General features: G+C 43.0%; 1 protein-coding gene across 1 annotated transcript; it reads left to right on the top strand.

Moving 5' to 3' along the window:
• Positions 1-1,188: 1,188 nt before the first annotated feature.
• On the top strand, positions 1,189-12,362 carry LOC149301670 (uncharacterized). The gene is made up of 3 exons (XM_089484348.1): positions 1,189-1,248; positions 4,484-5,047; positions 12,349-12,362. The coding sequence occupies exons 1-3, from the start codon at positions 1,200-1,202 to the stop codon at positions 12,360-12,362; spliced, it is 627 nt and encodes a 208-aa protein (XP_089340474.1). The 5' UTR covers positions 1,189-1,199.
• The last annotated feature ends 785 nt before the right edge of the window (positions 12,363-13,147 follow it).

Genomic DNA, 13,147 nt, shown 5'->3' on the forward strand with positions numbered 1-13,147 from the left:
TGGTTGGTGCAGAGGGAGGAAGGGGATGTCCACTTCTGCATTGGCCCAAAGGAGACATTTGTCACCTGATTATGTCCCCAGCAGGATGCTGATCTCAGTGACTTTGAGTGCTGCAGGCTTTCTAGCCAAACCAAGCCTTACCCTGGTCTCTTTTCTCAGGAACTTCATCTTGGACCCCTTGTACACGGCTTTGGGGCCTCTCTTGTTGGAACTGACCAAAGTGCAGGATCCCCTTGCCCACATGATGGCCGACACAGAGGCCAAGCAGAGGGAGTTGGGATCCAACAGAAAGAGGCTACCGAGGCACAATAGCTCTTTGGTAAGTTGCCATCCTGACTATTAGTTTCATCTGTGTCTGGGCCGGCTCAAGAAAGCAAGTGGAGAACATACTGTCCCAGTCTGGCAGACAGAGTCCTGGTTAATCATCTGTCACCTCGTTTTTTCAAGGGCTTTGAAAATTTCCTATTTCACTCTCCTCCTCTCACTTTCATCTTTCTCCTCAGGTCAGTTCATTTGCTTCAAAATGTGTTCCAAGTTCATCCACTCAAAAGAGGGAAGATGGGAGGAGGGAAGGGGGCATGGTCTTGCCCTTGCCAGGAGTTGAAGGCAAAAGCAAACATCTGTACCCTTCCTCCCTCGTGTGATTATCATTAACAACTTTGGCCATCTTGACCCCCTTCTGGTGTTATTTGTCTTGCTTTCCCAATCTGTAAAATGTTGGGGGATATGGAAGAATATCTCTGGAGCTAAATTGAGGTTGGGCTCAGTGGCCCTCAAGGCCATAGTAAAAATGAAATTTGCCTTTGAAATTAGGTGAGATATGGCTAAATGCACTACAATTCATTAGTGACTAAATGTACTATACATGTTGGGATAGTCAGAATCTTAATCAATCAAAAATATTCCAGAAATGGAGTAAATTATATTGTTTATCATATTATATATTATATGGAAAGGTTTCGAGACAATCTGGATCTCAAAGGCTGTAGCTTTTTTTGGCTAACAGAATTTAAAGTTTATTTCCTAGACTGAATTCTAAAGTGATCAAATAATATTTGCAATGCACCATGTGCTTTTCTCCTCTTTGGCTTGGTCACTCTCCGGATGAGGGCTATTTTCTATTTCAGGTGACCTTTGCGGATGTGGCGATATATTTCACCGAGGAGGAATGGAAACTTTTGACAAAAAAGCAGAAACTTATGTACAGTTCTGTGATGATGGAGAATTATGACAATGTGGCTTCTGTGGGTAAGGAACCTGAATCCATTGCTCTTCCTGTGAAGACTAAGGGCCCTTTCATAATTCACTGTCAGAGTGCTATGATTCGACTTTAGAATTATAGAATCAAAGAGTTGAAATAGACCACAAGGGCCATCCAGTTCAATCCTCTGCCATTCATGAATAGACATTCAAAGCACCCCCAAGAGATGGCCATCCAGCCTCTGTTTAAAGACCTCCAAAGAAAGAGACTCCACCAAACTCTGAGGGAGTATATTCCACTGTTGGAGCCCTTACTCTCAGGAAGTTCCTCCTAAAGTTTAAGTGGAATCACTTTTGCCCATGTGGCTTGCATCCATTGTTCCTTGTCCTTTGCTCTCGAATAGCAGAAAGCAAGCCTGCTCCATCCTGAATATGACATCTCTTCAAATATTTAAACAGGGCTGTCATATCCAGTCTTAACCTTCGCTTCTCCAAGCTAAACATACCCAGCTCCCTAAGTCATTCCTCAGATAGCATGGTTTCCAGACCATTCACCATTTTGGTTTCCCTCCTCTGGACATGCTCCAGCTTCTCATCATTTGTTTCAATTGTGGTGCCCAGAACTGGACACAGGATTATTGCAAGTGAGCCCTGACCAAAACAGAATAGAGTGGCATTATTATTTTCCTTGATCTTGACATCATACTGCTATTGATACAGCCTAGGACACATTGGCCTTTTCAGCTGCTGCATCACACTGTTGTCACATATTCAATTGTGCTCGACTACCATTCCTAGTTCCCTTTCACACAATTTAATTGTCATGACAACTTCCTGTGGAATCTTGGAATTTCTAGTTGTAGTGAGGGACTATTGTTCTCCACTTTGTAAGGATTCTAAATATCAAATCCTAAACTGCCAATTCTGGAATTTTGTGGCAAGGAGCCATGGAGATTAATGCTTTTTGCCCCTAATGGTCCTCAGCCCATCCCTGAGCAAGTTTCCTGGCTTTTGTGGCTCCTCTTCCAGCCTTTTGAGGCTCTGGAGAAGTTTCGTGGGGAAACGGCCTCCCTTGGCCCTGCAATGGATCAGAGAGGGGCCAACAGTGGCAAAATGGCCTCCACTTCCCCAAAGGGATGGTGTGGGATATTGAGGGGCAAAACATTATGCCATATTTTTAGGTGACACAATGTGCGGCTGCCTCTGAGATCCCCTGGGGTCCAATATGACCACCCCACTTCTCAACAGTGGTCCATCCCTGTCTTAAGGTTGTTTTAAGGCTCATCCCTCGTATTTGACCCTCACTAATATCAGAAACCAGATCCCAGACCCCTTGTTCTGCCTTTCCTCATGCATTAGTTGTATATTGATTGCCCTGCCTTTCTCAAGAAATGAATCTCAAAGTGTCCCTTTTATGCATCACACTCTGTGGGTGTGTGTCTGTGATAGAGAGATGAAGGGAATGTGAAAAATCAAAAGGGACGGAAGAGATCCTGAAGGTGAAATGATAAAGCAGTGCAGATGGTTGGAGAGGAGAGGGAGAATAGGAAGGGGATCAAGCCTCTGGGATCCATGAGGGGAAGGCAGGAGCAAAGCCAGGATCGCCTAGCTCTGTGCGGAGAGGAAGGGAGCTCTGGGAAGGGCCAGGAGAAAGACCTTGAAGAATGGGAGGCAGCCACCAACCTCACACATTTTAAGAACTGGTTTGAGTGAACTTCTTAGAACCAGCTCAAATCCTTGTTTTTAGACATATTTAGGGGTTCCATTTAACAATTATGAGTAATAACTATGAAGGTAGGAAAGGGGGACCCAAAACCTGCTTTTGTCTAATATTTCTTTTCTTACCTGAGCTTCCTTAGCTCCATGGTTGATTCAAGAGGTCCTTTGTTACCCAAAATGCTGGAGTATGAGGAGGATACCCGCAAGTGCTATGCTTTTAGGGGAGTTTGGTACTTAGCTCAATAGAACGAAATAGTTTTACTGGGGCAATAGTGACCTCTGGGACTCAGCCAATCTATAGCAGGTCCTGAATCAAACCCAACTTCAGAGGGATTTGAAATAGGTTTTTGTGTTTTATTTAGGGGGAAAGCAAAACACACAGACACATACATATAAGTGTTCATGCACACACAAAAGAACTAGGTAAGAAAGGCGGGAGTGGTGAATAGATGTAAGTCTTTGATAATGGTGATACGTTACCTATCCAGATCTTTATTCCAATTGCTGAGGATTTGGAATGGGAAGAGTTCAGTAGTTCTCGCAACAATTGGGGTTGGTGAGTGCATTGAGGTGCTTAGCCATGAAAACAAACAGGGTCTGTCTGTAACTGGACTGACACCGAAGAATAGCAAGTTGGGGCTGATATTTATACGGAAATTGGTGCTTGGGGGCAAAAACTGAGGGTTCGGAGAGGTTTATATCACTTTAGAATATTTCCTGTGTGGGGAAAGAATGGTGTGAAACCGAATTGAATGCAATGGGTGTTTGATGTAAATACCTCAGACAAAAGGGATTAGCACACCCCTCTCATGTCCTTGTTGGCTCTGAATTTTTATTGCGTTCACAAGCCAATCTACACAATCTGAGGGTGATGCTCCCAGATGCAACTCAAAAATAACATAGCAGAGTATGGAACTAGATACCCAGATATATAGATATTGGCAATGCACTGACCTATTTTCACACTAAAAATAAGTCACAAACACAGTTGATTTCATCAAAATCCTTGGAGGTTCTCTATCTTGAGCTGCAAAATAATACAAATATTTGCAAGCTCTCCTCTCCAACTTCCATCAACTTCACGTTTTCTTGTACTCACAACTCCAATCCAATCCACACCAGTCCCCATATGAGCTGTATACTGTATTGGTTGTGAGGCATCTCATGGTGCTACACAGCATGAAGCATCCTCTGCAGTTAGCTTCCATCATGCCTTGGGCTCTGACTCAGGACTCTCTGTCTGTCTCACAGGATATTATGCCACCTGTCATTCAAAGTATTTTTGCACATGGTTAACAGAATATTTTTTCGACAGTCCTTTGACTGTCTCCTTCCACTGATTCCCTCAAAGCAGTCCCCATTCTTTCCTAGTTCCTATGAGTAAGGATACGATCGTTCCATGGATTTAGGGGCATAAGCAGCAGGGTCATGCTTGGGTTACTCACAGCAACTTTAATAATATAATCTCAAATAAGGAGGGGTTAATGAGGGCTAAATCATGGGGTAACACCCTCCTCTCTTAAGTCTGATTTTCAGTCTTATCTGTCACTGTCCTTCTTTACAGAAGAACATTTTAATCATGAGAGAATGCACACAGGAAAGAAGTCACATAAATGCCAGCATTGTGGGAAACGTTTTGCTTACAAGTCAATCCTTGCCATGCATCGGAGGGTCCACACCGGAGAGAAGCCATACAAATGCCAGCATTGTGGGAAATGTTTTTCTTGGAAGTCATACCTAGTGACACATCAGAGAGTCCACACCGGAGAGAAGCCATACAAATGCCAGCATTGTGGGAAATGTTTTTTTCGGAAGTCAGTCCTAGTGATGCATCAGAGATTCCACACAGGAGAGAAGCCATACAAATGCCAGCATTGTGGGAAATGTTTTTCTCGGAAGTCACATCTAGTGACACATCAGAGAGTCCACACAGGAGAGAAGCCATACAAATGCCAGCATTGTGGGAAATGTTTTTCTCGGAAGTCAGTCCTAGTGATGCATCAGAGAGTCCACACAGGAGAGAAGCCACACAAATGCCAGCATTGTGAGAAATGTTTTTATTCGAAGTCACACCTAGTGACACATCAGAGAGTCCACACAGGAGAGAAGCCATACAAATGCCAGCATTGTGGGAAAGTTTTTTCTCGGAAGTCAATCCTAGTGACACATCAGAGAGTCCACACAGGAGCAAAGCCATACAAATGCCAGCATTGTGGGAAAGGTTTTTCTTCAAAGTCAGACCTAGTGACACATCAGAGAGTCCACACAGGAGAGAAGCCATACAAATGCCAGCATTGTGGGAAAGGTTTTTCTCAGAAGTCAAACCTAGAAAGACATCAGAGAGTCCACACTGGAGAGAAGCCACACAAATCCCAGAAATGAACTAACATTATATTTGTCAATAACGAATTCAAAAAGCATATTTTCAATCCAGCAGTGCAAATAAAAGGCCCTTTTGATTTTGTTTGTGAGATTTGTCTGTCCATATGTCTGTTTATGTTTTAAGATTGTGTTTTGTTAAGTTTAGGTTTTCATTGCTAATAGTATAGATAATTGTTTTGGGTTGTAAATTTGGCTGGGGATTGTGGGTCGTGGTATAGGTTAGGTAGATGGGGGCTGGGATTTGTTGACACTGGCTAGAATAGTTATGGGAATGATAGCTTTTGGAATATTTGGGATGTTGGCTGAAGAAAATTGGGGACAGGTATTGACAGAAACGGCTATTTTGTGGGAATGGCAAAGGGTCCTTGTTACCTGTGGGGCATAGACTGTGGGAATTGGAGGTGGGGGCTAGGTTTGGAAGAGGGTGGGATTTTAGGTTTGGGGATTTTGATGCATTGTTTGGATTGGAGTGGGCAGTTCTGGCTTAAACACCAAATTTCTTTTTGTTCTCAATAAAGATTTTTGCTTTTTCAACACACTGGACTCTTTGATGCACAGAAGTTTGGAATTTGCCCAAAACTGACCCTTTCCTCTCTCCTCAGCTCCATTCCCAGCCATAAGAACAGCAGAGGCAAACACACAAACACATAGGATACAGAGGGACAGCTATATTTCCAAACTAGAGCCTTCCTTTCCTGGCTTTCCCTCCTGAGTCCAGCTCTGCACCTTGGAGTCCATTGCGATTTCCTCAAAGGAAGAAATGAAGGAAGGAAGCGGAGGCTGCTGAACCCACGGCACATACCTTCCTTTTCTGCAAAGGCCCCCAGCGGAACAAGCAGGAGCGTCTAGGCCCTGGCAATCCCTGCGCATGCTGAGGAGGAGCCTTTGTGGGCATCTATGCATGCATAGTCTCAGCCCCTGAAGCCATTGCTGCCCTCACAGTCTGTTCTGAGGGTGGGAAGGAAGTGGGGAGAGCCCTCATTCATTCAGAGGAATGGCTGGGGGGTCTTCTGAGGGACCCTTGGGGGGGTATAAGAAGGAAGGAAGCCCCTCCCCCCAAAGAAAGGCAGGGGTCCTGCCAAGCCTCCTTTTCCTATTGCCTTCCCTGCCCCCACCTCAGGGGATTCCTTGTGTCCCAGGTACTTGGGGGGTTATTATGAGAAAAGAGGGCAGAGAGAGCCTTGGAGAGAGGCATGGCCATGGAGAGGAGGGGGATCCAAGGGTAAAAAGGTCTTTGAGGAGCCCCCTCCCTCCTGGAAAGTGGGACAGAGGAGAGACTCTCCCTTCTGATACCTCATTTGGGGAAGGGTTTCGTGCCAAATAGAAAGGATCACACAGGATAGGGTTCAATAGCATTGCAAGCAACATTTTTCGGGGGAGGGGGTTCTCTGGAGTCCTGGGGGAGGGGGCTCTGGGGGGAGAGAAGAGCCAAAATATAGGCCAAAGCCAAGAGGAGGGAGACGGAGGGACCTCAAAACTCTGGCAATTGCCTGGCAACCTGGGAACTAGGCTTAGAGGCCCACAGGATCCGGATTGGGCACTTCCCTCAAATACTTACCTTTTCCTTCACAACAACCCTGCAGAGGAGGACCAACAGAGAGACCCACATCCCCAGAAACATCCCCACCCCCCTGGTTCTTGGAGCATAGTGAACGGGCATTAGAGCCCCTTGAAGAGATGTTATTATTATTATTATTATTATTATTATTATTATTCCACCTTTTCTCAAAGGAATCAAAGCGGATTACAGTAATATAATAACATACAATTTCAGAAATACAATTAAAATTCCAACCCCCCCAACCCTCCTCCCAATTATAAGAACATTAATCAACAATTAAAAAGCTAATAAACAGCAAGAAAATGTAAAAGATCTAAAACACAATACAGTAAAAAAGTTTTTTCGGGCAAGAAATGGGTCATTTTCTGAAGGTGAGAGGGGAGGGGAGGAACGATACATCAGTAACAATTTCCATAACAGTAACAATGGCAAGGGTAAGGGTCAGGGGGAGGGAGAGGCATTCAATAGATCTAGTCTAGTCTGGAAAGGACTGCCAGAAGAGATCCTTCCTAAAGGCTTCCAAGGTGGAAATATGATGGATCTCATCCGGAGGTCGTTCCAGAGCCTGGGAGCGGCTGATGAGAAGGACCTCTGGGTCACCGCTGAAAGTCTGGTCTTCTTGAGCTGCAGCAGCTTCTTCCCAGAGGACCTGAGTCTCCGGATGGATTGTATGGGAGGAAGCTCTCCCTCAAGTAGTCAGGACCCAAGCCATGGAGAGCTTTACAGGTTAAAACCAATACCTTGTATCTTGCCCAGAAACTAATGGGCAGCTAGTGGAGGGATTTAAGAACCAGTGTAATGTAGGCAGTTCTAGAAATGCCCATAACTAACCTGGCTGCCATATTCTGTACCAATTGAAGTCTCTGAACTTGGCACAAGGGTAGCCCCATGTAGAGTGTGTTACAGAATTTGAGCCGAGAGGTGACCAGCGCATGTACTACTGTTTCAAGGTCTCCCTGCTCCAGGAAGCGGCGCAGTTGGCGTATCAGCTGAAGCTGATAACAAGTGCTCCTGACTGTCGCATCCACTGAGCCGTCAGATGAAGTGATAAATCCAGGAGCACTCCCAAACTGAGGACAGAGTCTTTCAGGGGAAGTGTGACCCCATCCAGAACTGGCTGACATAACTCCATTCCCGGATTAGAGTTCCCTATTACAAGTAACTTCATTTTACCTGGATTCAATTTGACTACGTTGGGACAGCAGGGTGAATGGAAGGGGAGAGAGATACTTGTCAGGCTCCTAATTGCAGCCCCTCTTGCAACACAAAAGGCAGTACTTTGAAAAAGGAACAGCTTGTATTGAAGATAAATGCAATAGAAGTGACTTTTTTTGTCAGTGATGAAAGTATACACATATCACTTTTATAACCATATCAATTAACCCTACCCCATTAACCAATAAAGCTAATTAATTGGATAGCCTGTTCCCGCGCAGTTCTTCCATCCAGGATTCATGATTAACTCTCTCCCTCTCTCTCTCTCTCTCTCTCTCTCTCTATATATATATATATATATATATATATAATATGAAACCCCATCAATCCCAATCTAGTATGATACCGTATAAAAATACAATAAGCATAAACCCATAACAACATAATACAATATAAAAATACCAATAACTCTCTAGGTTCCCTCTCCTTTTACAGAGACCAGTCTTTTAAACCCAAGCCTCTGTTAGAAGGATGATTCCCACACATTCCAATCCTAGCAAACAATCACATTCTTTAGCCATGATCTCCCTACCTCTTCCTAGCATTTTCTTTTAAAGCACATATTATAACATATTATTTTAACCCACAATAAACCCAATCTATTTTAACTCTGATTTAAACCTAAACCTATAACCCTTATGGCATGAATCCCAGATGAATAAATGAATAAATGCATGAATCAAGGGGTTCATGACATATTGCGACCTCAGGCTGATGCTCCTTGCCTGCAGCCATGACATGGGACCATTGTGAATTTAGGCTAATGCTGCTTACCTGAAGGTTTGAGACGTGACCATTGCAACCTGAGGCAGATGCTTCTTGCCTGAAACATTGAGATTGGCCCATTGTGACTTCAGTCTGATGCTCTTTGGATGAAGGATTGAGATGGTACTATTGTGACTTCAGACTGGTGCTGTATACCTGAAGGATTGAGACTGGCCCATTGCGTGTCAGAAACAGTGTATAAGGGTTCTGTCATAAAGAGTAAAAACATTAGGCTTTATTATTAGAGTTAAAGTAGGAGTTATAGTTGTAGTTCATAGTAGGTAGTGTAGAGAGATGGGTTATAGAATAGCATGTAGAGGGAAATGTTAAAAAGACAGATGGAGTGGCTTTTAGATGAAGGAGGGCGTTTGGAGAGGGGCTGGGGTTGCAGCTGGAGACTGGTTATCAAGGAGGAGCGAAGCTGGCTTGGGAAGACCGCTCTTCAAGGTGAGGCTGTCTGGGAGAAGGGAAGGGAAGTATAGACAACCTTGGTATCTATGCAACCTCCGCTTGTGTTGCTTTAGCTTGGGAATTGGGGGCTGGCTTAGGGAGGGGTTGAGCAAATTTCTTTGGATTTCAGACTTTGCAAAAAGGTGTTGAATGCCTGGATTCAAAGCTTCTTTTGTTTCAAATGAGTTTGATTTTTGGAGCATAGGACTGACTCTGGATCTCACATTGCAACTTCAGGCTGATGCCCCTTGCATGAGAGATTGAGACTGTCCCATTGTGACCTCAGTCTGATGCTCCTTGCCTGAAGCATTGAGACAGGACTATTGTGATCTCACCCTGAGGTTCCTTGCCTAAAAGACTGAGATGGGACTATTATGACTTAAGGCTGGTACTCCTTACCCGTAGGATTGATACTGGTCCATTACAACCTCAGGCTAACACTCATTGCCTGAGAGATTGAGACTAGCGCAGTGTGACTTCAGGCTGATGTTCCTTTCCTGAAAGACTGGGAATGGCTCATTGTGACCTCAGGGTGATTCTTGTTGCCTGAGAGATTGAGATGGGCTCATTGTGTCTTAAGACTGGTCCTCCTTACCTGAATGAATGAGACTGGCCTATTGCGATCTCAGACTGATGCTCCTTATCTGCAGGACTGACACTAACTCATTGTGACTTCTGGCTGATCTTCCTTCCCTGAAGGATTGAGATGGGCTTATAGACTACAGGCAGGTGTTTCTTACCTGAAGGACTGAGCCTGGCCCATAGCGACCTCAGGGTTATGATCCTTGCCTGAAGGATTGAGTCTCCCTCAAGGCAGATGTTCCTTACCTGAAGCATTGAGACTGTCCCATTGTGATCTCAGCCTGAGGCGCCTTTCCTGAAAGATTTTGACGGGACTATTATGAGTTCAGACACATGTTCCTTGCCTGAAGGATTGAGACTGGCCCATTGTGATCCTTACCTGAAGCATTGAGATTGTCACATTGTGATCTCAAAGTCATCCACTCCAAACCCCTTCTGCCATGCAGGAACTCTCAATCAAAGCATACCTGACATATGACCATCCAGACTCTGTTTAAAGGCCTCCAAAGAAGGAGACTCCGTCATTCTCCGTTGAGGGAGTATGTTCCACTGTCAAACAGCCCTTTCTGTCAGGAAGTCCCTCCTAATGTTGAGCTGGAATCTCTTTTCCTGGAGCTTGCATCCATTGCTCCAGGTCCTGTTCTCTGGAGCAGCAGGAAACAAGCTAGCTGCCTTCTCAATATGACATTCCTATTTAAACAGGGCTATTATATCACCTCTTAACCTTCTCTTTTCCAGGCTAAACATCCCTAGTTTCCTAAGTAGTTCCTCATAGGGCATGGTTTCCAAATCCTGCACCATTTTAGTCGCCTTCCTTTGGACACGCTCCAGTTTCTCAATGTCCTTTTTAAATTGTGGTGCCCAGAACTGGACACAATATTCCAGGTGAGGCCTGACCAAAGCAGAATAGAGTAGCACTATTACTTCCCTTGATCTAGACACTATACTTCTATTGATGCAGCCTAACATCGCATTCGCCTTTTTAGCTGCCGCATCACACTGTTGACTCTTGTTCAACTTGTTGTCTACTTGGACTCCTAGATCCCTTTCACACGTAGTTTCATTCACTGGTTTGTCCCAGATCTAGTTATTCAGACAAAGCAAATCTTTTAGGAAAACTCAAGGGGAAAAACAAGATCAATTATCCTAGGTTTAGTTGCTTTTTTGGCACACACACACACACACAACATACTCAGCTGCATGCAATTGCAGGGTTTGTCCACTTTCTGTGTATGTTGATTTTGGATTAATGCTCAACGTGTCTGAATACAATCCCACTTTTGTGGTTTTAAATCCCATTTCTGCACAGGATTTGGCCGGTTCCCTCCCATGTGATAAATTCCTAGGAACTGGAAGAGCAACTATGAACTAACTATACAAAATCTGCCCCAAAGTCATGTCCGGTGGTCACCATTTCCTTTGGCTAAAAACAAGTGATGGAGAAAAGCTTTGGACCATAGACCTTTGGGCCATCATCAGCTTCTCCACTCTTTAGACTTGACTGAAGTGTTCTAAACTAGTCTGGATAGTAAAGCTATTAAAATCTCATTTTGGGATCTCAGGAAGGAGATGGGGAGAGATTTGCATGTTTGTTTTTACATTACATGTCATAATTCAAAACTCTCTCCCACTCTGTCCCATTTTTTAAAAATGTATTTTATTAAGAAAACATATAAAGAAGACTTAATACAAAACATACAAGACAAAACAACAACAAAACACAGTACTGTACATAAATGATTATATGATAATCCACATTAGTTTCATACACTTCCAACATAACACATGGTACCCTGCTTTTATAACGCCATTTATATTCCTCCAAATTGGTATGAAATCATCAGCTTCTATGAAAATATATGAATATCACAAATATATTTATGTTATGCAAAAAAGTTAAAACAAGGAGAGTAAGGCAAATTTTAACTTTGTCTAAAGCAGCAGAGGCTATAATACCTTAAGTCCACAGTATCTATCTAAGTATTTCCAATCCTTAATTACAACATTTATGTCTTTATTCCTCAGGCTTTCTGTCAAAATATCCAATTTCTTAGCTTCCCACAACTTAATTAACCATTCCTCTTCAGTTGGTACCACATTGTTTTTCCAATATTGAGCATAGAGAATCCTAGCCAGCGTTTGCATGTAGAGAATTAGAGGTGACAGTTTCTTAGCCTAGACATCCTCCAATATACATGTCATGTTTAACAGAAAAATACGAGGATCTACAGGAATATCTGTGGAGTATATTTGTCATTAAGTTATGAATGTTACTCCAAAATCCCTTGGCTTTGTCACATTTCCACAAAGGTGGAAGAAAGTGCCATCCTGTTTCTCACATTTCCAATGTTTAATGTTAGCAGTATTATACATTTTGTTCATTTTGAGAGGGGTCATAGACCATCTTTGTAACATTTTGGCATAGTTCTCCTTGTAATTTTGACACAAGGTAAATTTCCTTGTCTCTTTCCAAGGTGTTTCCCAGTGATCTTGTCGATGGCTTTCTGCAAATCCTGTGACCATTTTGCCATGGAAAGTTTAACAATTTCATCCTCCAAATCTCTCTCTTTCAAGATCTTATCATATTTTGAAAGATGTTTACTCTCTTTATCCACAAAATTTTTGTCCAAGCTGTTCTCTTTGTAAGAAATACCCATCAATTTTTGGTCAGACCTAAACCTTTCAGCTACCTGAAAATACAAATACCACTCAATATCCTTACCTTCAGAAACAAGTATTTCTCTCGATTTCAATGACACAATATTATTGGGTTTCCACTGAATCAAATCATTATATATTATCCATCTGTTCTTGAAGTCTTTAGTTCTTTTATAAAAGGCTTCTTGGGGCGATACCCATTGTGGAAGATTACTATAGAAAAGGTCTTTAACCTTCTTCCAGACATAAAGCAGAGCATTTCTAAGAAAGCGATGTTTAAAGTCTTTATGTTCTTTGACCTTTTCATACCACAAATAGGCATGAATCCCAAACCTCAAGTCACAGCATCCTAAAGATAACAGTCTATCATTGCTTAGATTAATCCAGTTCTCTAGCCAACACAGACAAGATGCATATTAATATAGCTTAAAGTTTGGTAAAGCACAACCCCTCGTCATATTCGTCTGTCAAAATTTTCCATCTCACCCTAATAATAATAATAATAATAATAATAATAGGATTTATTTATATACCGCCCAATCACTGGGAATCCGAGGGGTTTACAACAGAGGGGATAATAGACGGTTCCCTGCCCTCAGGATTACAATCTAAATT

The sequence above is a fragment of the Sceloporus occidentalis genome, unplaced genomic scaffold (assembly GCF_023333645.1).
Source record: "Sceloporus occidentalis isolate IW3139 unplaced genomic scaffold, rSceOcc1.0.p SCAF_21, whole genome shotgun sequence".
Lineage (NCBI taxonomy): Eukaryota > Metazoa > Chordata > Lepidosauria > Squamata > Phrynosomatidae > Sceloporus > Sceloporus occidentalis.